Genomic DNA, 25,211 nt, shown 5'->3' on the forward strand with positions numbered 1-25,211 from the left:
ACAGATGGTGTCATGGTTGAAGAAAGGAGAGCTACCAAAATATGTCACAAAGTGAGTTCCAAGGCAAATTTCTTGTCACTTTATTATGTATTTCTATCAATTACCATGACTATCACTTATTACAACACAATTCTTGTCACTTTATTTCATATTTCTATCAATTACCATGACTGTCTCTTATTACAACACAATCCTATTGCTTACCATGAGAAAATAATTATATTATTTATACCCCCGAAAAAGGAGTATGGCTGCTACATGGCGGGGTAAAAATGGTCATACACGTAAAAGCCCACACATGTACACATGAGTGAACGTGGGAGTTGCAGCCCACGAACGAAGAAGAAGAAGAGAAAGAATATTATTTATGACAGCAACACATTTCTATCGGTTACTGTGACAACACATTTCCATCAGTTACAATAGGAACAGGTTTCTGTGAATTACCGTACCAACACATTTCTATCAGTTACAATGACAACACATTTTCATCAGTTACAATAGGAACAGGTTTCTGTGAATTACCGTACCAACACATTTCTATCAGTTACCTAACAACATATTCCTATAATTACCATAGCAACACATTTCTACCAGTTACCATAACACATTTCAATCAGTTACTATGACAACACATTTCCATCAGTTACAATAGCAACAGGTTTCTATAAATTACCGTACCAACACATTTCTATCAGTTACCTTAACAACATATTCCTGTCAACTACCATAGCAACGCATTTCTACCAGTTACCATAGCAACACATTTCTACCAGTTACCATGGTGACACAAGTATAAAGCTGGCCATATGTCCCCCCCACAACCCCTCGCAGACAAGCAGACTATGATGACTATGGACAGTATGGAGCTATTGTTCCCCGTATCGCTGTGGCTGGGACCATCACGCGCCGGGCTGTGGAACCCACATGGCTCACCGCTAGCAACGCCTATGTGAGTTTGAATGATTTTATTCTCTTCGAGTTTAGCAGTGACAGTAGGAGCAAGATAAGATAAGAATAACTATATTATCTTTGAGTTTAGCAGTGACAGTAGGAGCAAGATAAGATAATAACTTCATTATCTTCAAGTTTAACAGTGATAATAGGGGAAAGGTAAGATAAGAATAACTTTATTATCTTTCATAAATCAAGCCGAAACATTAGCAGAACCTTTTTTTTTATGATAAACTGGATATAAACATTTCACTAAGTCAGAACGAATGGATTAATAAGAATGCTTGCTTCATTGCTGACCTGTGCATTGAAGATGGAAGTTTCATGACATATACTGATTTCATCAATAAATACCATATTTGAATGAATTTTAGAAGCTATGCTGCAGTTATTAAAAGGATAAAAGCCTTCGTTCAAACATTAGATATACGTTGAGAAAACAATTGCAAATCAAATTACTCTAGAGCATTACATCTGATATACTCAGTGAAGAGAGGAACAAGCTTGTTTTATGATGTTATGTTCTTGTAAAGGATGATGTAGAAGCAAAATTTTGTAAGAAATGGAATGACAAGCTATTTACAGAAGTTAACTGGATAAAGACATTCAAAATGATTCAAAATATTCAGGAAATTAAGTTAAAGTAGTTTCAGATACAACTGATACATAAAATACTTGCCACCAATGTAGTTCTGTCACACATGTGAGTCAAAACTAACAGATGCTCTTTTTGCCATGATGAGAAAGACACCATTGAACATATATTTTGGAGATGTACACATGCAACTGCCTTCTGGAAACAGTTAGAGCAAGTAATCAGTAGTTAATGCAGACACATTTCATCTTTCTCCTTAAATGAGACAACTGTAATTGTAGGAAATGATTCTCATTTTAAATCTGATAAAATATTAGACTTCATTTTACTTTTTGCAAAATTCTGTATTTACACATGCAAAATGAAAGAAGAAATACCCAACTTCAATGCATTTAGTCAGTTGTTAAAAACCAGATACCAAACGGAATAACCTTGCATGCACTCACACACACGCACACATGCATGCATGCACTCTCTCTGTATATTTATGTATATGAGCAGTGTTGAAGTATTGGTAAAGCAGTGCCAGCTCCTCACAGGCAGATCGTATCGGCAGTGAGCTGAAGGGCATGGTGCACAGCCCCCCGGGCTATCACTTTGTCGGCGCCGACGTCGACTCACAGGAACTGTGGATTGCTGCCATTCTGGGTGACGCTCACTTCAAAAAGACCCATGGTCAGTATTGACAGGCCAGGTGCTAATTGTGGGACAGGTGTGTGTGTGGGATTTGGAGAACAGGTGTGTGGGATTTGGAGGGCAGGTGTGTGGGATTGTAGGGCAGGTGTGTGTGTGGGATTGTACGGCAGGTGTGTGGGATTTGGAGGACAGGTGTGTGTGGGATTGTAGGGCAGTTGTGTGGGATTGTAGGGCAGGTGTGTGGGATTTGGAGGACAGGTGTGTGTGGGATTGTAGGGCAGTTGTGTGGGATTGTAGGGCAGGTGTGTGGGATTTGGAGGGCAGGTGTGTGTGGGATTGTACAGCAGGTGTGTGGGATTGTACGGCAGGTGTGTGTGTGGGATTGTAGGGCAAGTGTGTGGGATTTGAAGGGCAGGTGTGTGTGGGATTGTAGGGCAGGTGTGTGGGATTGTAGGGCAGGTGTGTGGGATTTGGAGGGCAGGTATGTGTGGGATTGTAGGGCAGGTGTGTGGGATTGAGGGCGGGTGTGTGTGTGGGATTGTAGGGCAAGTGTGTGGGATTTGGAGGGCAGGTGTGTGTGGGATTGTAGGGCAGGTGTGTGGGATTGTAGGGCAGGTATGTGGGATTGTAGGGCAGGTGATTGTAGGGCAGGTGTGTGTGTGGGATTGTAGGGCAGGTGTGTGGGATTGTAGGGCAGGTGTGGGCAGGTGTGTGGGATTGTAGGGCAGGTGTGTGGGATTGTAGGGCGGGTGTGTGGGATTGTAGGGCAGGTGTGTGGGATTGTAGGGCAGGTGTGTGTGTGTGTGGGGGGGGGTTGTAGGGCAGGTGTGTGTGTGGGATTGTAGGGCAGGTGTGTGTGGGATTTGGAGGGCAGGTGTGTGGGATTGTAGGGCAGGTGTGTGGGATTGTAAGACAGGTGTGTGTCAGATTATAGGACAGGTGTGTGTGGGATTGTAGGGCAGGTGTGTATGGGATTATAGGACAGGTGTGTGTTGGATTATAGGGCAGGTGTGTGTGGGATTATAGGTCAGGTGTGTGTGTGGGGGGGGATTATAGGGCAGGTGTGTGTGTGGGGGGGGTTGTAAAGCAGGTGTTTGTAGGGGATTATAGGACAGGTGTGTGTGGAATTATAGGACAGGTGTGTATGGGATTATAGGACAGGTGTGTGTAGGGGGGATTGTAGGACAGGTGTGTGTAGGGGGGATTGTAGGACAGGTGTGTGTAGGGGGGATTATAGGATAGGTGTGTGTAGGGGATTATTGGGCAGGTGTGTGTAGGGGGGATTGTAGGACAGGTGTGTGTAGGGGGGATTATAGGATAGGTGTGTGTAGGGGATTATTGGGCAGGTGTGTGTAGGGGAGATTGTAGGGCAGGTGTGTGTGAAATTATAGGACAGGTGTGTGTGGGATTATAGGGCAGGTGTGTGTGGGATTGTAGGGCAGGTGTGTGTGGGATTGTAGGGCAGGTGTGTGTGGGATTGTAGGGCAGGTGTGTGTGGGATTGTAGGGCAGGTGTGTTTGGGGTTGTGGGACAGGTGCTTGCAGAATTGTTGGACAGAGGTGAATGTGGAGAGGAGGAAGGTGTGAATGAAGATCCACAAAGCAGTGTGATGTTGGGTGTTTGTGGCAGGATGCACAGCACTGGGCTGCATGACCCTACAGGGCAACAAGGTGGACAGTTATGTGTGCTGGGGGGTGGGGGTGTAGGACAGGTGTGTGAAGTGGAGGAAGGTAGGCATAAAGGATACTGCAGACACCATGTGAGTGTGATGGTTACAGGGTGCACAGCACTGGGCTGGATGACCCTGCAGGGCAACAAGGTGGACAGTTATGTGTGCTGGGGGGTGGGGGTGTAGGACAGGTGTGTAAAGTGGAGGAAGGTAGACATAAAGGATACTGCAGACACCGTGTGAGTGTGATGGTTACAGGGTGCACAGCACTGGGCTGGATGACCCTGCAGGGCAACAAGGCGGACAGAACTGACCTGCACAGCAAGACAGCAGAGCTGGCCAATGTCAGTCGTGACCACGCCAAGGTACTCACTTCTCCTTTCCTCTCCTGTCCCACGCCCCTCCTGTCACAGGGTGGTAGCACTGGGCGTGTGTCACTGATACACTTTCACTGAAATGATCTGAGGTATGTGGGTTTTGGGGGTTTTTTGCTTTTTAAAAAAATTCTCTTGAGAGGTAATAAAGTTGACTTGATGTGTTTGTCTTCCTAGACTGGAAGGCGGCTTGAACTTCCTCATTGTTTATCACCATCTGAATTGTGTAATACTGTTGAAAGAAATATGCTAAATTCCTTTCTGTCTTCAGAAGTTAACATTTCTGCTTTATTAAATGCTAAAAAAACCAAAAAAAACTGGCAGGGCTGTTAAGAACATGGCATTTAGGTTATTACTAAATGCCCCATATTCGAAATATTGTGAAAATATTGAATGCATTTGCAAGGGTCGTTTAATGGTAGAGGACGTTTTAAACCACTGTTTTGAAATGAAACCTTTTTTGCCTCCAGAAATTTCTAAACATGTGTTACCAGTTTCAAATGTCGTGGGTTTTTTTTGAAAAAGTTATGTATTTCAAAACTTTCTTTATTAAAGTTAGCTAGTTATGTGTTAAATAGTCCTGTTGGTTGTTTAGCGCAGGTTCCCACATCATCATCTTTTCAAATAATAACTATAGAAGTATTGCATACAATATTTGATTATTGATTAATTTTATGTCCAGATTTCACATCCCCCCTCTCACACACACACTTCCAATATTATGTTTTTCTTTCTCCAATCACTGACACTCACCCTCTCCATTTTATATTTTGTACTCTATCTTTTCCACTCTCTCTTTTCCTTCCTCAATCCCCTCCCCTTTGCCCCCCTTATCCCCTCTCCTGCCGTTGATTTTCACAAATGATGATTTCTAATTAATGATAATAAAAATCATCATTACGATAGAAATAATAATAATAAAAATAATAACATCATTTATTTTCAGTCTAATATCATCATCTTAGATGAACAGGCTATAAATGAATAAACGATAAACGAACTGGAAGGTGGCACATTCACACCTGCGACGCTCAAATAGCTGAAAAAGTGAGCACACCTGCTGGTGTGGTGTTGTGGGTCGTGCTGTGGACTGCCTGTCTTCTTCACCAACAAGTTACAGAATGACCACAATGCAGAAACAGTTCTTGCTGTGTTTGGCCCCATCACCATCACCCTGGTCAACAGAAACAACAGTCATTGGTCCAACTGTCTGTGAAGGGGGCAGTTTGGTTTGGTCCAACTGTCTGTGAAGGTGGCAGTTTGGTTTGGTCCAACTGTCTGTGAAGGTGGCAGTTTGGTTTGGTCCAACTGTCTGTGAAGGGGGCAGTTTGGTTTGGCCCAAGTTTGGTTTGGTCCAACTGTCTGTGAAGGTGGTCCAGCTGTCTGTGAAGTGGTCCAACTGTCTGTGAAGGTGGCAGTTTGGTTTGGTCCAACTGTCTGTGAAGGTGGCAGTTTGGTTTGGTCCAACTGTCTGTGAAGGGGGCAGTTTGGTTTGGTCCAACTGTCTGTGAAGTGGTCCAACTGTCTGTGAAGGTGGCAGTTTGGTTTGGTCCAACTGTCTGTGAAGGGGGCAGTTTGGTTTGGTCCAACTGTCTGTGAAGGTGGTCCAGCTGTCTGTGAAGTGGTCCAGCTGTCTGTGAAGGGGGCAGTTTGGTTTGGTCCAACTGTCTGTGAAGGGGGCAGTTTGGTTTGGTCCAACTGTCTGTGAAGGGGGCAGTTTGGTTTGGTCCAGCTGTCTGTGAAAGTGGTCCAGCTGTCTGTGAAGGTGGTCCAGCTGTCTGTGAAGGTGGCAGTTTGGTTTGGTCCAACTGTCAGTGAAGGGGGCAGTTTGGTTTGGTCCAGCTGTCTGTGAAAGTGGTCCAGCTGTCTGTGAAGGTGGTCCAACTGTCTGTGAAGGTGGTCCAGCTGTCTGTGAAGGGGGCAGTTTGGTTTGGTCCAACTGTCTGTGAAGGGGGCAGTTTGGTTTGGGTTTGATTCCCATTCTTACCCTTTCTCCCAAGTTTGACAGGAAAATGAAACTGACCGTCTAGTCGTTTGGTTGAGATGATAAACCAAGGTCCCGTGTGCAGCACACACTTGGCGCACTGAAAAAGAACCCATGGCAGCGGAAGTGCTGTCCTCTGGCAAAATTCTGTAGAAGAAATGCACTCAAGGTCTGACAAAGTGTGTTTAGTTACGCTGCTCGTCCTAGCAGATGTGGGGCAGTGTGTGGATTTGTCCATGTGGGGCAGTGTGTGTGGATTTGTCCATGTGGGGCAGTGTGTGTGGATTTGTCCATGTGGGGCAGTGTGTGTGGATTTGTCCATGGGGGCAGTGTGTGTGGATTTGTCCATGTGGGGCAGTGTGTGTGGATTTGTCCATGTGGGGCAGTGTGTGTGGATTTGTCCATGTGGGGCAGTGTGTGTGGATTTGTCCATGTGGGGCAGTGTGTGTGGATTTGTCCATGTGGGGCAGTGTGTGTGGATTTGTCCATGTGGGGCAGTGTGTGTGGATTTGTCCCACTGCAGTGACACCTCCTTGAGAAACTGACTCTGTCTGACAACAACAACAGTCACTGAATGAACACAGTGTGGTAACAGCTTTTGTTGTGATCGGTCCTCACATCACCATGACAACAACAACAGTCACTGAATGAACACAGTGTGGTAACTGCTTTTGTTGTGATCGGTCCTCTCATCACCATGACAACAACAACAGTCACTGAATGAACACAGTGTGGTAACAGCTTTTGTTGTGATCGGTCCTCACATCACCATGACAACAACAGTCACTGAATGAACACAGTGTGGTAACTGCTGTTGTTGTGATTGGTCCTCTCATCACCATGACAACAACAGTCACTGAATGAACACAGTGTGGTAACAGCTTTTGTTGTGATCGGTCCTCTCATCACCATGACAACAACAGTCACTGAATGAACACAGTGTGGTAACAGCTTTTGTTGTGATCGGTCCTCTCATCACCATGACAACAACAGTCACTGAATGAACACAGTGTGGTAACAGCTTTTGTTGTGATCTGTCCTCTCATCACCATGACAACAACAGTCACTGAATGAACACAGTGTGGTAACAGCTTTTGTTGTGATCTGTCCTCTCATCACCATGACAACAACAACAGTCACTGAATGAACACAGTGTGGTAACAGCTTTTGTTGTGATCAGTCCTCACATCACCATGACAACAACAGTCACTGAATGAACACAGTGTGGTAACAGCTTTTGTTGTGATCTGTCCTCTCATCACCATGACAACAACAGTCACTGAATGAACACAGTGTGGTAACAGTTTTTGTTGTGATTGGTCCTCTCATCACCATGACAACAACAACAGTCACTGAATGAACACAGTGTGGTAACAGCTTTTGTTGTGATTGGTCCTCACATCACCATGACAACAACAACAGTCACTGAATGAACACAGTGTGGTAACAGCTTTTGTTGTGATTGGTCCTCACATCACCATGACAACAACAACAGTCACTGAATGAACACAGTGTGGTAACAGCTTTTGGTGTGATTGGTCCTCACATCACCATGACAACAACAGTCACTGAATGAACACAGTGTGGTAACAGCTTTTGTTGTGATCGGTCCTCACATCACCATGACAACAACAGTCACTGAATGAACACAGTGTGGTAACAGCTTTTGTTGTGATTGGTCCTCTCATCACCATGACAACAACAACAGTCACTGAATGAACACAGTGTGGTAACTGCTTTTGTTGTGATCGGTCCTCTCATCACCATGACAACAACAACAGTCACTGAATGAACACAGTGTGGTAACAGCTTTTGTTGTGATCGGTCCTCTCATCACCATGACAACAACAGTCACTGAATGAACACAGTGTGGTAACAGCTTTTGTTGTGATCGGTCCTCACATCACCATGACAACAACAGTCACTGAATGAACACAGTGTGGTAACTGCTCTTGTTGTGATCGGTCCTCTCATCACCATGACAACAACAGTCACTGAATGAACACAGTGTGGTAACAGCTTTTGTTGTGATCGGTCCTCTCATCACCATGACAACAACAGTCACTGAATGAACACAGTGTGGTAACAGCTTTTGTTGTGATCGGTCCTCTCATCACCATGACAACAACAGTCACTGAATGAACACAGTGTGGTAACAGCTTTTGTTGTGATCTGTCCTCTCATCACCATGACAACAACAGTCACTGAATGAACACAGTGTGGTAACAGCTTTTGTTGTGATCGGTCCTCTCATCACCATGACAACAACAGTCACTGAATGAACACAGTGTGGTAACAGCTTTTGTTGTGATCTGTCCTCTCATCACCATGACAACAACAGTCACTGAATGAACACAGTGTGGTAACAGCTTTTGTTGTGATTGGTCCTCTCATCACCATGACAACAACAGTCACTGAATGAACACAGTGTGGTAACAGCTTTTGTTGTGATCGGTCCTCTCATCACCATGACAACAACAGTCACTGAATGAACACAGTGTGGTAACAGCTTTTGTTGTGATTGGTCCTCTCATCACCATGACAACAACAGTCACTGAATGAACACAGTGTGGTAACAGCTTTTGTTGTGATCGGTCCTCACATCACCATGACAACAACAACAGTCACTGAATGAACACAGTGTGGTAACTGCTCTTGTTGTGATCGGTCCTCTCATCACCATGACAACAACAACAGTCACTGAATGAACACAGTGTGGTAACAGCTTTTGTTGTGATCGGTCCTCACATCACCATGACAACAACAACAGTCACTGAATGAACACAGTGTGGTAACAGCTTTTGTTGTGATCTGTCCTCTCATCACCATGACAACAACAGTCACTGAATGAACACAGTGTGGTAACAGCTTTATTTGTGATCGGTCCTCACATCACCATGACAACAACAGTCACTGAATGAACACAGTGTGGTAACAGCTTTTGTTGTGATCGGTCCTCACATCACCATGACAACAACAACAGTCACTGAATGAACACAGTGTGGTAACAGCTTTTGTTGTGATCGGTCCTCACATCACCATGACAACAACAGTCACTGAATGAACACAGTGTGGTAACAGCTTTTGTTGTGATCGGTCCTCACATCACCATGACAGCAACAACAGTCACTGAATGAACACAGTGTGGTAACTGCTTTTGTTGTGATCGGTCCTCTCATCACCATGACAACAACAGTCACTGAATGAACACAGTGTGGTAACAGCTTTTGTTGTGATCGGTCCTCTCATCACCATGACAACAACAACAGTCACTGAATGAACACAGTGTGGTAACTGCTTTTGTTGTGATCGGTCCTCTCATCACCATGACAACAACAGTCACTGAATGAACACAGTGTGGTAACAGCTTTTGTTGTGATCGGTCCTCACATCACCATGACAACAACAGTCACTGAATGAACACAGTGTGGTAACTGCTTTTGTTGTGATCGGTCCTCACATCACCATGACAACAACAGTCACTGAATGAACACAGTGTGGTAACAGCTTTTGTTGTGATCGGTCCTCTCATCACCATGACAACAACAACAGTCACTGAATGAACACAGTGTGGTAACTGCTTTTGTTGTGATTGGTCCTCACATCACCATGACAACAACAGTCACTGAATGAACACAGTGTGGTAACAGCTTTTGTTGTGATCGGTCCTCACATCACCATGACAACAACAGTCACTGAATGAACACAGTGTGGTAACAGCTTTTGTTGTGATCGGTCCTCACATCACCATGACAACAACAACAGTCACTGAATGAACACAGTGTGGTAACTGCTTTTGTTGTGATCGGTCCTCTCATCACCATGACAACAACAACAGTCACTGAATGAACACAGTGTGGTAACTGCTTTTGTTGTGATTGGTCCTCTCATCACCATGACAACAACAACAGTCACTGAATGAACACAGTGTGGTAACTGCTCTTGTTGTGATTGGTCCTCTCATCACCATGACTCTGGTCGGCAGAAAACAACAGTCGTTGAACCAACCGTCTGTGGTGGCAGGTGCTGAACTACGGCCGTATCTACGGGGCAGGTCAGTCCTTCGCTGAGCAGCTGTTGATGCAGTTCAATCCCTCCATCAGCCCCCACCAGGCGCGGGCCACTGCGCGCGACATGTTCAGAAAGACCAAGGGGGAGCGCAAGTGAGTGGGCACCAGTGTTTCTGAGTTGTGTGCGACTTTGTTTGAATCATTTCTGTTACATTGATTTGACATCCGATAATGAAGTTATGTGTGACTTTCTTGTTTGAATCATTTCTGTTACATTGACATCCGATAATGAAGTTGTGTACGACTTTCTTGTTTGAATCATTTCTGCTACATTGACATCCAATAATGAAGTTGTGTACGACTTTCTTGTTTGAATCATTTCTGCTACATTGATTTGACATCCGATAATGAAGTTGTGTGTGACTTTCTTGTTTGAATCATTTCTGTTACATTGATTTGACATCCGATAATGAAGTTATGTGTGACTTTCTTGTTTGAATCATTTCTGTTACATTGACATCCGATAATGAAGTTTGTACAACTTTCTTGTTTGAATCATTTCTGCTACATTGATTTGACATCCGATAATGAAGTTTGTACAACTTTCTTGTTTGAATCATTTCTGCTACATTGATTTGACATCCGATAATGAAGTTTGTACAACTTTCTTGTTTGAATCATTTCTGCTACATTGATTTGACATCCGATAATGAAGTTTGTACAACTTTCTTGTTTGAATCATTTCTGCTACATTGATTTGACATCCGATAATGAAGTTTGTACAACTTTCTTGTTTGAATCATTTCTGCTACATTGATTTGACATCCGATAATGAAGTTTGTACAACTTTCTTGTTGAAATCATTTCTGTTACATTGATTTAAAATCTTTATTTTGTTTTGTTTTATTCTTTTTTCATTTCTGTATTTATTCATTTAAATTCATTTATTCAAGTGCATGTTGTGCTGTTTACGTTGTGTTGTGATTGTATGCGTTACGCTGCCTACATTCCATGTGCTCATCGTACCGACCTATGAAGAAAGTTGTGACATGACCTTATGACCTACAGCCAGCAGGGTCAGTGGACAGGGGGCAGCGAGAGCTTCATGTTCAACGCTCTGGAGAAAATCGCCAACAGCCAAAAACCCACCACCCCGGTCCTGGGCTGTCGCATCAGCAAGGCTCTGGAACCGCAGTATGTCCTGGACGATGTGAGTGCAGCACATATATTGATGGCTGTGGACCTATTGCTACAGCTCTGTGTAACGTGTAGTCTTGTGGTTACAGTTCTGTGTATCATGTCTTGAAGAAAGCAGAGCTTATTGCTTCAGTTCTGTGTAACATGTCTTGAATTATGCAGACCTTAATGCTACAGTTCTGCGTAACATGTCTTGAAGAAAGCAGAGCTTATTGCTTCAGTTCTGTGTAACATGTCTTGAATTATGCAGACCTTAATGCTACAGTTCTGCGTAACATGTCTTGAAGAAAGCAGAGCTTATTGCTTCAGTTCTGTGTAACGTGTCTTGAAGAAAGCAGAACTTGTTGTAGCAGTTCTTTGTATTGTGTCAAAGCAGAGCTTATTGTAACAGTTCTTTGTATTATGTCTTGTAGAAAGCAGAGCTTATTGTAACAGTTCTGTGTAACGTGTCTTGAAGAAAGCAGAGCTTATTGCTACAGTTCTGTGTAACGTGTCTTGAAGAAAGCAGAGCTTATTGTAACAGTTCTGTGTAACATGTCTTGTAGAAAGCAGAGCTTATTGTAACAGTTCTGTGTAACGTGTCTTGTAGAAAGCAGAGCTTATTATAACAGTTCTGTGTAACGTGTCTTGAAGAAAGCAGAGCTTATTATAACAGTTCTGTGTAACGTGTCTTGAAGAAAGCAGAGCTTATTATAACAGTTCTGTGTAACGTGTCTTGAAGAAAGCAGAGCTTATTATAACAGTTCTGTGTAACGTGTCTTGAAGAAAGCAGAGCTTATTGTAACAGTTCTGTATAACAAGCCTGGAAGAAAGCATAGCTTGTGGTTACAGTTGTATACATTGTGATGTGTGACGATGTGGTGCATACAGTATGCTGATGTGTCATGTCACAGTTCCAGACCAGCGGAGTCAACTGGGTGGTAAAGTTGACAGGTGTACAGCGTAATGTGTAACGATGTGTACGTGTTATGTCACAGGATCGTACAGTTGACAGGTGTACAGCGTAATGTGTAACGATGTGTACGTGTTATGTCACAGGATCGTACAGTTGACAGGTGTACAGTGTAATGTGTTACGATGTGTACGTGTTATGTCACAGGATCGTACAGTTGACAGGTGTACAGCGTAATGTGTTACGATGTGTACATGTTATGTCACAGGATCGTACAGTTGACAGGTGTACAGTGTAATGTGTTACAATGCAAAGTATTATGAGCTGTTGCCACCAGGACGACGCTACAGAACTTTTAAGTTGAAATCCAGAACTCTGAAGACTTTTATTCCACGTTCAATCCACCTTTTAAATTCTTGAGAACTGTGTGTGTGTGTGTATGTGTGTGTGTGTGCGCGCGCGCGCTCGTGCAAGCACTCTCATGTGAGACATGTGAAAGTCCATGCATGATAGGCTGTACCTTGTTCTAGTTGTGGTGTGTGTGTGTGTGTGTTTTCTGAGCTTAAAAACGTGACAATTGGTTATAATGAATGTGCAATATGTAGGAGGAATAATGTGCAATATGCAGGATGAATGTACAATGGAATATGTCTAATGCTAACGTCCATATTCTAAATATATTTCTGTTTAATAATTACGATGTAATAATTAATTGCAATGTTTTTAAAAGCGAATATGTGAAATGCTTTTATTTGAGAACATGTTTATTACTCTTGTTTAATCAAGTAATCCGGGTGGGTGGGGGTGGAGGGGGATGCGGGTGTGTGCTGATTATCTGGTTGCGGTTTTCCGCAATTCATCCTTATTCTTATCTTATCTGTCTATTATAATCAATGTGCAGAATAGTAGGCTATGTTTATAATTATATTCAAATAATGTTTCTTAATTCTTTCTTTTTTTTACATTAAGAATACTAGTTATTACCTGCAGTGTGTGGATGTATGTATGAAACGGTGTATGTGATATTTTTTACATTTGTGTCTTCGTAATATTCATAAAAGCTGTTGTTGACTTTTACAGTTATGGTCCCCATGTTGTTTACTTGTCTATGTTGTGATAATGCACCTGACCAAATTTCTCCAGTTGGAGATAATAAAGTTATTCTTATCTTATCTTATCTTATCTTATGTGTACATGTTATGTCACAGGATCGTACAGTTGACAGGTGTACAGCGTAATGTGTTACGATGTGTACGTGTTATGTCACAGGATCGTACAGTTGACAGGTGTACAGTGTAATGTGTTATGATGTGTACGTGTTATGTCACAGGATCGTACAGTTGACAGGTGTACAGCATAATGTGTAACGATGTGTACGTGTTATGTCACAGGATCGTACAGTTGACAGGTGTACAGCGTAATGTAGTACAAGAACATGTCATGTCACAGTTCCAGACCAGCAGAGTCAACTGGGTGGTGCAGAGCTCGGCAGTGGACTACCTTCACCTGATGCTGGTCAGCATGCGCTGGCTCATCGACACCTTCCACCTGCACGCTCGCTTCTCCATCAGCATCCACGATGAGGTGCGCTACCTGGTGGCCTCCCCTGACCGCCACCGCTGTGCCCTGGCGCTGCACGTCACCAACCTGCTGACACGCGCCATGTTCGCCGAGAGGCTGGGCATGTACGACCTGCCGCAGGTCAGGTGTACAGAAAACTTTTTCTTTGGGTTTTTTTTTCCACCACTTTTTTTTTTTTTTTCATGAAGGTTTTTTTGCCTTTAATCATTTTTTTTTTCTTTTACATGTAGACAAATGTGCAACAACAACCAAAAAAAAAAGAAAAAAAGAAGAAAAAAAAAGTCAGACCATGTTTGTACAGAATACATTGTTACCTTTAAAAAGAGAAGTTCGTTTGTGGTGTATGTTAAATACACATAGCCATGTATGGCCTGTCACAGGTGAGGTGTACAGAATACTTTGTTACTACCGAAAAGAGAAATTCGTTTGTGGTGTATGTTACATAAACATGGGCATGTACAGGACCTGTCATGGGTATAACTGTCTCCAAAAAGAGAAAATTCATCCGTACTGTATGTTATATAAACATGGACATGTACATGCCTGCTACAAGGTAGGATGTACAGAATACGAAACACTTAATTGTCTCCAAAAGGATAAATCTTATCTGTGATGTATGTTATATAAACATGGACATGTACATCCTACTTCGTTATCTCCAAAACAAACATTTCATTTGTGGTGTATGCCACATAAACAACGTTCAAGAATCACAGTCATGCAATATGATTTCAGTAAAGATATAAAATGCTTAAATGCTAAGTTGATGTAAACCTCACATACAACAATCACAATTACACATGTGCAATGATCACAGAGAATAGACATGAAATATACTGTGGTTAGACACAGACATATGATCAAAACCAAGCTGTTCTACAGTATTTTGATTTTATGCAAAGTATACACACACACAACACACACACACACACACACAATTAGTCATTCAGGAAATAATATGGGTTGAAACTGATTAGGCATTTCAGAACTGAATTGACTTCTTTATAAAACTTGTGGGTTCTAAGAGTTTTCAGTTAGGGAATTAGTAGCATTTGCCTGAAGGTAAAAGTTTGTTGTATTTTGTAAGATTATGGCTATCATGCTCATGATCTTTGCTGATTTTTGTTTCACATACCATTTGTACCCTCATTTAGAGGTTCTTCTTTGACACCAGCTGTCTTGCTCAACACATTTACAACTTTGCTCAGTATGTTCTTCACATTTTTACAACTTTGCCCAGTAAATGTTCTTCACATTTTTACAACTTTGCCCAGTAAATGTTCTTCACATTTAAGATTCGGAGCTAGCGGACAAAAGAGAAAGTTACAACTGATTCAGTGAAGCAAAGGTAAAAATCCTGGAGAAGTTCAGGACTGACAGGAATCTTTCTGAGGTCCTGTAAACAGAAAATGCTGGACATGCATGTATTCTGGGTGTGATAGGTGTTGTATATCAATTGAGTTTATCATCAGTTGTTGTTCCTACATATCTGTATTCACTAGCTCTTTCGCCTTTGTACCATGATATAGAGCTGGTGTAGGTTAGACTTTTCCTGAAATCAGTAACTACTCTTTCTTTTCTCTTTTTTTAACATTAATATCTAAGTAATTGTCCTGGAAGGGGTATGGGGGGATGGTTGGGGGTCAGCTGTGTCCACAATTGTCCTGGAAGGGGTATGGGGGTGGTTGGGAGTCAGCTGTGTCCACAATTGTCCTGGAAGGGGTATAGGGGGATGGTTGGGGGTCAGCTGTGTCCACAATTGTCCTGGAAGGGGTATGGGGGGATGGCTGGGGGTCAGCTGTGTCCACAATTGTCCTGGAAGGGGGATGGGGGGGATGGTTGGGGGTCAGCTGTGTCCACAATTGTCCTGGAAGGGGGATGGGGGGATGGTTGGGGGTCAGCTGTGTCCACAATTGTCCTGGAAGGGGGATGGGGGGGGATGGCTGGGGGTCAGCTGTGTCCACAATTGTCCTGGAAGGGGTATGGGGTGATGGGGGATGGCTGGGGGTCAGCTGTGTCCACAATTGTCCTGGAAGGGGTATGGGGGATGGTTGGGGGTCAGCTGTGTCCACAATTGTCCTGGAAGGGGGATGGGGGGATGGTTGGGGGTCAGCTGTGTCCACAATTGTCCTGGAAGGGGTAAGGGGGGATGGCTGGGGGTCAGCTGTGTCCACAATTGTCCTGGAAGGGGTATGGGGGGTGGTTGGGAGTCAGCTGTGTCCACAATTGTCCTGGAAGGGGGATGGGGGGATGGCTGGGGGTCAGCTGTGTCCACAATTGTCCTGGAAGGGGTATGGGGGGTGGTTGGGAGTCAGCTGTGTCCACAATTGTCCTGGAAGGGGTATGGGGGTGGTTGGGAGTCAGCTGTGTCCACAATTGTCCTGGAAGGGGTATGGGGTGATGGTTGGGGGTCAGCTGTGTCCACAATTGTCCTGGAAGGGGGATGGGGGGGATGGTTGGGGGTCAGCTGTGTCCACAATTGTCCTGGAAGGGGTATGGGGTGATGGGGGGATGGTTGGGGGTCAGCTGTGTCCACAATTGTCCTGGAAGGGGGATGGGGGGGGATGGTTGGGGGTCAGCTGTGTCCACAATTGTCCTGGAAGGGGGATGGGGGGGGATGGTTGGGGGTCAGCTGAGTCCACAATTGTCCTGGAAGGGGTATGGGGGGTGGCTGGGGGTCAGCTGTGTCCACAATTGTCCTGGAAGGGGTATGGGGTGATGGGTGATGGCTGGGGGTCAGCTGTGTCCATGTCTCTTTTTTTCCCTGGTGCAGCGTAAGCAGAGGGTTTGATCATCCAGTTTGATGCGTGTACAGGTTTGGGAGTGTTACTTGGAATTGGGTTTGGAATTTATTCATTAAGACCAGAGCCCCATATAAAGGGGTAATTTCCATTTGGGACTATCGCTTGTAAGTGGGTGAGAATGAAAAATTTGTGTCTGTGAGAAGACTAAGTGACTAACTGAGGCAGTGTTATAAGAGAAAGTTTAGTGTCTGGGAAACAGTTGTGGTATTTATTGTGTGTTGTTGTTTTTTAGGGGTATGGCAAGTTGTGATGTCTGTGTTATCTGGTCAGTAGACAGAGGATGGAGAATGTGTGTGTGAAGAAATCTGTGTGGATGTAGAAATGGATGATCTATTCCGATAATGTGTGTGTGCAAAGAAATCTGTATGGATGTAGTTACGGATAATCTGTCCTGATAATGTGTTTGAAGAAATCTGTATGGATGTAGTTATGGATAATCTGTACTGATAATGTCTGTATGTGGAGAAGTCTGTATGGGTGTAGTTATGGATGGTCTGTCCTGATAATGTGTGTCTGAAGAAATCTGTATTGATGTAGTTATGGATGGTCTGTCTTGATAAGGTGTGTGTGAAGAAATATGTATGGGTATAGTTATTGATAATCTGTCCTGATGACATACTAATCAAATCACAACATGTGTGTATGCTTGCATGCGTGCATGTGTGTGTGTGTGTGTGTGTGCGTGTATGTGTGTGTGTGTGTGTGTGCATATGCATGTGATGGACTGTGTGCGTGTATGTGTGTGTGTGTGCGTGTATGTGCATATGCGTGTGATGGACTGTGTGCGTGTATGTGTGTGTGTGTGCGTGTATGTGCATATGCGTGTGATGGACTGTGTGCGTGTATGTGTGTGTGTGTGCGTGTATGTGCATATGCGTGTGATGGGCTGTGTGTGCAGTCTGTGGCGTTTTTCAGTGCCGTGGATATAGACCGGTGTTTACGTAAAGAAGTGACGATGGACTGTCGCACACCCTCCAACCCTCAAGGACTGGCTCAGGGCTACGGCATTCCTCAGGGTACCAACCCTTTGTGTTCAGTCTTTGGGCCGTGCAACTTCCACATGACCTATTGACTGGCTGTTGTATTCTTCTTTTGCTGCTGCTGCTTCTTCTTTATCACACTGTTGACACAGAAATAAAAAATAAAATAAAATAAAATAAAATAAAAAAAGAGAGAGAAAAGACTGATAATAATATTGTGTTGCCATTCTAAGTGAAGACCTATTGTCAGTATGATATTGATGGAGCGGCAGACTGCTAGGTGGGAGGGATGGTTTCACAGGTTCTGTAGTTTCAGGTGATTGTTTTGGGGTGGTGGTTGTTTGGGTTTTTTTAGTGGGTTTGTTAATGCAGTATCAATGCATTTAGTTTATCATTTATATATGAGTAGTCTACGTCTGGGAAGATCTGAAATCTTAAGATAAAGTAAAAGAGTACCTCCAAAAACAGGTGCAAGATCATCACACCATTGACCGCCTCACAGAAGAAAAAGATAGAAAGAGGGAACAGCTGTAAGGTAGTCTAAAAGGTGGAGCATGAGCCATTACTAATCAGACAAATATTGGCAGCACATCCAAATTAACAATGCACAGATGTCTTCGAAATGGAGCAGGGTCTTTCTGGTACTTTCCAAATACGGGTAGTCTAAGCAACATTATAGACGTTACGTTATGGCTTTTGAGGTCTTTTCCAACCCCTATTTGGCTAAATTTGTGGCTCTGTGTGTGTGTGTGTGTGTGTGTGTGTGTGTGTGTGTGTGTATTCATGTCTTGTGAACTGGAGTGTGTGTGTTGTGAGAGTTGGGGAATGTGTGTGTGTGTGCATTGGGGGCGGGGGGTGAAGTGGGTGGGGGTGGGGGGCAAGTTGTGTATGTTTGTGATTGAGCGTAGATTGTTGGGAGATACGTGCTAGTGTAGCCTGTTATATCCATGTGTGTGCTCTGTTTGTTTGATGGATCAACATTTTATGTGTGTGTCTGTGTGTCTTCACATGTGTGTAATTGCACTGAGTGATGCGTGTATCTTGTATGTGTTTGTGTGTGTGTGCATGTTTAGGCTGTGACCTGGGTACATTTGTTTGTTGATTGAGGGTTGGGCCTTGATATCTGTGATACTACAAATTATTGCATGTGCAATAAGTGTGTGTGTGTGTGTGTAAGTGTGAGCGAGTGTTTTCCAATCATTTGCCTGTTCCGTATCATTCACTTTACTGTATTTTTATGTATTTGTTTATTTTGTCTATATATTTTATTTCATTTGATGTTAATAGTCAGTATGTGGAGTGAGCAGCCCGAATTTCACTCAGAGAAATCTGTTCACTGTTGAACCCTGTCTCATGGTTGGCGTGTTTCCTGTGGCAGTGTTCAGGTGTCCTTGGAGGATCTGAACTCTATCCCGTATCTTGTGAATCAGCAAGTCATGGTGCATGGCTGACAGGTTTGTGGGCAAACTGTTGAATTGTTCAGTCACTCTGTCATCTGATCATTGTGTTTTCTTTCTTGGTTCTCTCACTCACCACTGTCAGCAGTCTTTGAAAAAGCACAGAGCCTTTCCAGTGAAATCATTGTCATGTAATTTGTAAAAAGTTTTAACTGTAAACATTTTAGCACAGAACCTTGCACTCTTTTAAATGACAAAGGTACTCAGCTCAAAACTGTTTGTTGTTATCTGAGATATTTTAGAATGATTGTGAATTCCTTTTTTGCCCTCTCTTTCCAGGTGAAGCACTGAGCATGTCAGACGTCATGGACAGAACCAACGGAAGGCTGACCAAACGCTGAAGGACCCCTCACCTTACACACAGGAAACTGTCCACAGATTGGGAAGATATCTGTGTGTGTGTGTGCGTGTGTGTGTGTGTGTGTGTGTGTGTGCGTGTGTGTTATGCATGTGCGTATGTGTGTGTGTTGGTGTGATATAGAATTACTTTTGTCATGAAAACAGTACATACATGCATTTGTGTGTGTGTGTGTGTTATGCATGTGTGTATGTGTGTGTGTTGGTGTGATACAGAATTACATTTGTCATGAAAACAGTACATACATGCATTTGTGTGTGTGTGTGTGTTGTTTCTGAGAGGGGTGTCAGAGCTGTCAGTGGAAATCTGAACAGGATGAGCAGGGTTCATTCACACCTTGAAAAGATTTCCTGATCCTGAACTTTGTACAAAACACCTTGGTACGCCATGTTTCCAGGTTTGGAAAGTCACTGACATGCAGGCTGCTTTACTCCTAGCTCTTTTAGAGTGCTTGGATGGACATGAACATATCTGTGCCGATTAAGGACTCTCTGTTCTCAATTTTTGCATAGGAATTGTAGTCAGCAAGAGCAGTCCTAAAGGGAGGCAACCAGTCAGTTCTGACTTTTCCATAGGAAGTGTCATCTGCAACACCATTGCACTGCTGTCCTTAAGGGAGGCAACCAGTCAGTTCTGACTTTTCCATAGGAAGTGTCATCTGCAACACCATTGCAATGCTGTCCCTAAAGGAGGCAACCAGTCAGTTATTTCCACTGTGAAAACCGTGTGAGAAATATTGTAGCTGATTTATTGTTCACAGTGATATGTGTTGGATAATGTATACCCCGCCATGTAGGCAGCCATACTCCATTTTTGTGGGTGTGCATGCTGGGTATTTTATTGTGTGGGTGTGCATGCTGGGTATTTTATTGTTTCCATAACCCACTGAACTCTGAAATGGATTACAGGATCTTTAACGTGCATATTTGATCTTCTGCTTGTGTGTACACACAAGGGGGGTTCAGGCACTAGCAGGTCTGCACATATGTTGACCTAGGAGATCGGGAAAATCTCCACCCTTTACCCACCAGGCACCGTTACCGAGATTTGAACCCGGGACCCTCAGATTGAAAGTCCAGCGTTTTAACCACTGGGCAGTTGCGCCCGTCATTTTAAATGACACTGTCCAGTGCCCTGAAAGCAAGAAGAAATGTTAATGCTTTGTTTGTAAGAACAGACGCTTCATACTTTATGTGAAGCCACATTATCTACACCACCACGCCATGTGTACTTTGTGACAGCCAACTATAATAATGTAGAGATGTGAAACAGGTGGTTTTTTCTGGGTTTTTTGTGTTTTTTTGGGGGGGGAGTTCTTTAGAAGCCTTATCAACCATTGTTGTTGAAGATTGAAACTTTTTTTAAGACTGTATAAACAAGTGACAAGTTCTTGTTTTTGTTGTTGTTGTTTTTCCTAATAAATATTTGAAGTCTTCATAAGTCATTGTTGTTGCTGATTGAAAAGTTCTTGATTTTTTTTTTTCTTTGAGAGGGGGGGCCTTGGGGGTGGAGCGCTGCAATTCATCTGTTAGGCTGATCTCGAACCAGCATTACTTTCCTTGTTTAAAAATGATACCATATTCAGATCAATCAACAATCTTTCAGATAAGCAGTGGATCGATGCCAACATCACATAACAGGATATTTTTCACATCATCAAATTAAGGAAATAAATTGATTATTATAAATAAAACATAAATAAATAAGTTCATCAATAGAAAAAAATGAATGAAGAGGTGTCAGTTTGAAAGAGGCATCAATTCTTCTTCTTCTTCTTCTTCTTCTGCGTTCACTCGTATGCACATGAGTGGGCATTTACGTGTATGACCATTTTTACCCCGCCATGTTTTCGGGGGTGTGCATGCTGGGTATGTTCTTGTTTCCATAACCCACCAAACGCTGACATGGATTACAGGATCTTTAACGTGCGTATTTGATCTTCTGCTTGCATATACACACGAAGGGGGTTCAGGCACTAGCAGGTCTGCACATATGTTGACCTGAGAGATCGTAAAAATCTCCACCATTTACCCACCAGGCGCCGTCACCGTGATTCGAACCCGGGACCCTCAGATTGACAGTCCAACGCTTTAACCACTCGGCTATTGCGCCCGTCATTGTTGGTTTGATTAATATGATATGAAATGATATGGATACTTATATCATGCCTGTCCTCAGTCGGAGACCAAGCTCTAAGCATGATGCAAACACATGGTCATTTACAGTCCAACGCTTTAACCACTCAGCTATTGCGCCCGTCATCAATGAGTGCAGACTGATCCATTCACACTGCAGCACATCTTCTTTAAAAGGAAAAAGGGAGGGTGTGTGCAGGGGACGCCTGACCTACACAGACTGAATGCGCTGGTCAGGCCTTGAGGGCCTACCATAAGTATATATATATATATATATATATATATATAACCATAAAAAATCTATATAAACAAATAAATAAACACATTAAAGGAAAAAAAATGAAACATAACGGAAGGCAAATGATTGAAAAGAAATACAAATAAAGATAGGGTTACGTTCTATGAACCTGAACACACCACACACACGCATGCATACTCACACAAGCATGCACACCAATTATATATTTTTGCACTATCACAGACACCTTACACAATCCCTACAACAGCACACATACATCCAGAATGAATAAATCAATGAATCAAAGTACATAATTCACTGCAGTGCTTGGCAACACTTGCGGTGAAGGAAGCAGAAATACCTGCTATCGCAGGCCACACAGAAAAGTGAAATAAAAACCAGTGGAACATCATTATACATGTACACAAAGAAAATGGATTATGATATGATGTAAAAATGAATGGCCTGTATACACCATATAATCTTGACCCATAATGTGTTTCCAGCGATATTGATTACATACATAAAATAGAAATGGATATATACAAATACATACATACATACATACGATTCTACATAACATGCACACACAGACACATGTAAATGCAAGTCAATATCTGTTGCACCCCTACTTAAAGTTTACACACAAACACACACACACACATGCAAAACACACACACACACACTTTGTTTATTTGGTTTTAATGACAAATATGTTTCTGAATTACACACACACACACACACACACAATTGTATATGGTTTTAATGACAAGTATGATTCTAAATCTCTCACACATGCACACACACACACACACACAAGGTACACTCAAGATACAACCCAAACTCCATGCTCTTTCTAAGAGCAAGGTCATGATTGTGTGGGCCCCAGACCACATACCTTCACCACTCAAATCATCCCTCCTCGCGCTGCTTTTTGGACATCACCCACCCTGGGTACAGCATACACTCCTGTTGACATCCACCCCATCCCTGGGTACAGTACACACCTCTGGGGACATCCACCCCATCCCTGGGTACAGCACACACCTCTGGGGACATCCACCCCATCCCTGGGTACAGCACACACCTCTGGGGACATCCACCCCATCCCTGGGTACAGCACACACCTCTGGGGACATCCACCCACCCTGGGTACAGCACACACCCCTGGTGACATCCACCCACCCTGAGTACAGCACACACCCCTGGTGACATCCACCCACCCTGGGTACAGCACACACCTCTGGTGACATCCACCCACCCTGTGTACAGCACACACCTCTGGTGACATCCACCCACCCTGGGTACAGCACACACCCCTGGTGACATCCACCCACCCTGGGTACAGCACACACCTCTGGGGACATCCACCCCATCCCTGGGTACAGCACACACCTCTGGTGACATCCACCCACCCTGGGTACAGCACACACCCCTTGTGACATCCACCCACCCTGGGTACAGCACACACCTCTGGTGACATCCACCCCATCCCTGGGTACAGCACACACCCCTGGTGACATCCACCCCATCCCTGGGTACAGCACACACCTGTGGGGACATCCACCCACCCTGGGTACAGCACACACCTCTGGGGACATCCACCCCATCCCTGGGTACAGCACACACCCCTGGTGACATCCACCCCATCCCTGGGTACAGCACACACCTGTGGGGACATCCACCCACCCTGGGTACAGCACACACCTCTGTGGACATCCACCTACCCTGGGTACAGCACACACCTCTGGGGACATCCACCAACAAAATTGTACTTAAGAACTAAATAATCCCGTGCTGCCTGCGTAAATTCACCTTTCCAGTCGGTATAATACTGATTTCATTCTTTTTGAAATTTCATGACTGGTAAAAAACTGGAAAACATTCAATTTAGTATAATATACATGAAATTGAAAATGTGAGTTTGTTTCCTTTTGACCCAAAAGATCTCTCTTACATTCTGTACGGTAACTGTTATCTGCCACTGTCCAGCTCACAGGGGTAAAGGTCAGCATCAGCGCGGCAGTAATCAGTCAACGTCATTACATGTACCATTCTCGAAACGCTCTCTGGCGAGCTGCATTCCACGCTTGCATAATCTCCTTCACGTGCTGTCGCCTTGCGACTCTTTGTTGGACGCTCGCTCACGGCCAGAAGTGTGAATAATGATTATCAAAAATAAAACTCTAATGTTATTATGGTATACGAGGATCGACGTTAGACTGGATCAAGGCCTACCTTTCTGACCGCACCCAAATCGTCGTAGTTGACGGCGAAAAATCTGAGCCAGCACCTGTCATCAGCGGAGTCCCACAGGGGACAGTTCTAGGCCCCATCCTATTTCTGATTTACATCAACGATCTGCCTCAGAACATCAAGGCCAATATTAGATTGTTCGCTGATGACTGTATAGTCTACTCCACCATCAAGACAATCCAAGACTGTAAAATGCTCCAACGAGACCTCAACACCCTGTCTGACTGGGAACAGCGTTGGGGAATGGAATTCCACCCAGAAAAATGTAATGTCCTTACCTGTGCAACATCAAGGAACCCCATCAGCTACAACTACAAATTAAAAGGACACACCCTCGAGCATGTTGACAGCGCAAAATATCTCGGCGTCGACATAAGAAATGATCTAAACTGGAAAGAACATGTTACAAGAGTCACCAACAAAGCCAATAGCATGGTAGGCTTCCTAAAAAGGAATCTAAAAACATCCAATAAAACCACCAAAGCCAATGCCTACCAAACTCTTGTACGCCCGCACCTGGAGTATTGTTCATCAGTCTGGAGCCCGTACAAAGGTCAAAAGAACAAGATTGAAATGGTGCAAAGAAGAGCAGCACGTTATGTACACAGTGACTACGGGCGGACCAGCAGCGTAACACACATGCTGCAAGAACTAGGATGGGAATCCCTCGAATCACGGCGGAACAGACAAAGGCTGACCCTGATGTATAAATGGTCAACGGCATTGTAGACATCCCTCCAGACAAATTTCTCAAGAAAGGATCCGGCAGAACAAGATCAAATCATCGACACAAATTTGTCCATCTTAGCTCCTCCTCTGACCCTTATAAATACAGTTTTTTCCCATCAACCATCCCCGTCTGGAACTCCCTGCCTGCAACAGCAGCAGAGGCTCCCTCCTTGGCAGCTTTCAAGAGGGAGCTGAACAAGATCACAGTTTAGTCACACACACACCCCCCCCCCCCCCCCTTTTTTTTTTTTTTTTTTTTTTTTCCCCGGAGGGACGCTGCGAGTGACGGTGGGAGAGAGTATGTATACATGCTCTTTCTCATTGTCACCCCCTCCGGAGGAAAAGATAGGTCTAATTAGGTT

The 25,211-nt window shown here is 43.7% G+C and overlaps 1 protein-coding gene across 2 annotated transcripts in view; it reads left to right on the plus strand.

Annotated features, from left to right (window-relative positions):
- The window catches only part of LOC143294760 (DNA polymerase subunit gamma-1-like), a 56,490-nt gene extending 35,577 nt beyond the window's left edge, over nucleotides 1–20,913 (plus strand). For both annotated transcript variants that reach the window (XM_076606231.1, XM_076606232.1), the window contains exons 15-23: nucleotides 1–51; nucleotides 835–952; nucleotides 2,089–2,224; nucleotides 4,113–4,219; nucleotides 10,236–10,375; nucleotides 11,291–11,432; nucleotides 13,761–14,012; nucleotides 17,595–17,712; nucleotides 19,413–20,913. The exon at nucleotides 1–51 is cut by the window's left edge and continues 3 nt beyond it. In XM_076606231.1, coding sequence (XP_076462346.1) covers nucleotides 1–51; nucleotides 835–952; nucleotides 2,089–2,224; nucleotides 4,113–4,219; nucleotides 10,236–10,375; nucleotides 11,291–11,432; nucleotides 13,761–14,012; nucleotides 17,595–17,712; nucleotides 19,413–19,474 — 1,126 coding nt within the window. In that variant the 3' untranslated portion in view covers nucleotides 19,475–20,913. The remainder of the gene's footprint in view (nucleotides 52–834; nucleotides 953–2,088; nucleotides 2,225–4,112; nucleotides 4,220–10,235; nucleotides 10,376–11,290; nucleotides 11,433–13,760; nucleotides 14,013–17,594; nucleotides 17,713–19,412) is intronic.
- The last annotated feature ends 4,298 nt before the right edge of the window (nucleotides 20,914–25,211 follow it).

This window comes from Babylonia areolata, chromosome 20, assembly GCF_041734735.1.
Source record: "Babylonia areolata isolate BAREFJ2019XMU chromosome 20, ASM4173473v1, whole genome shotgun sequence".
NCBI classification, from domain to species: domain Eukaryota; kingdom Metazoa; phylum Mollusca; class Gastropoda; order Neogastropoda; family Buccinidae; genus Babylonia; species Babylonia areolata.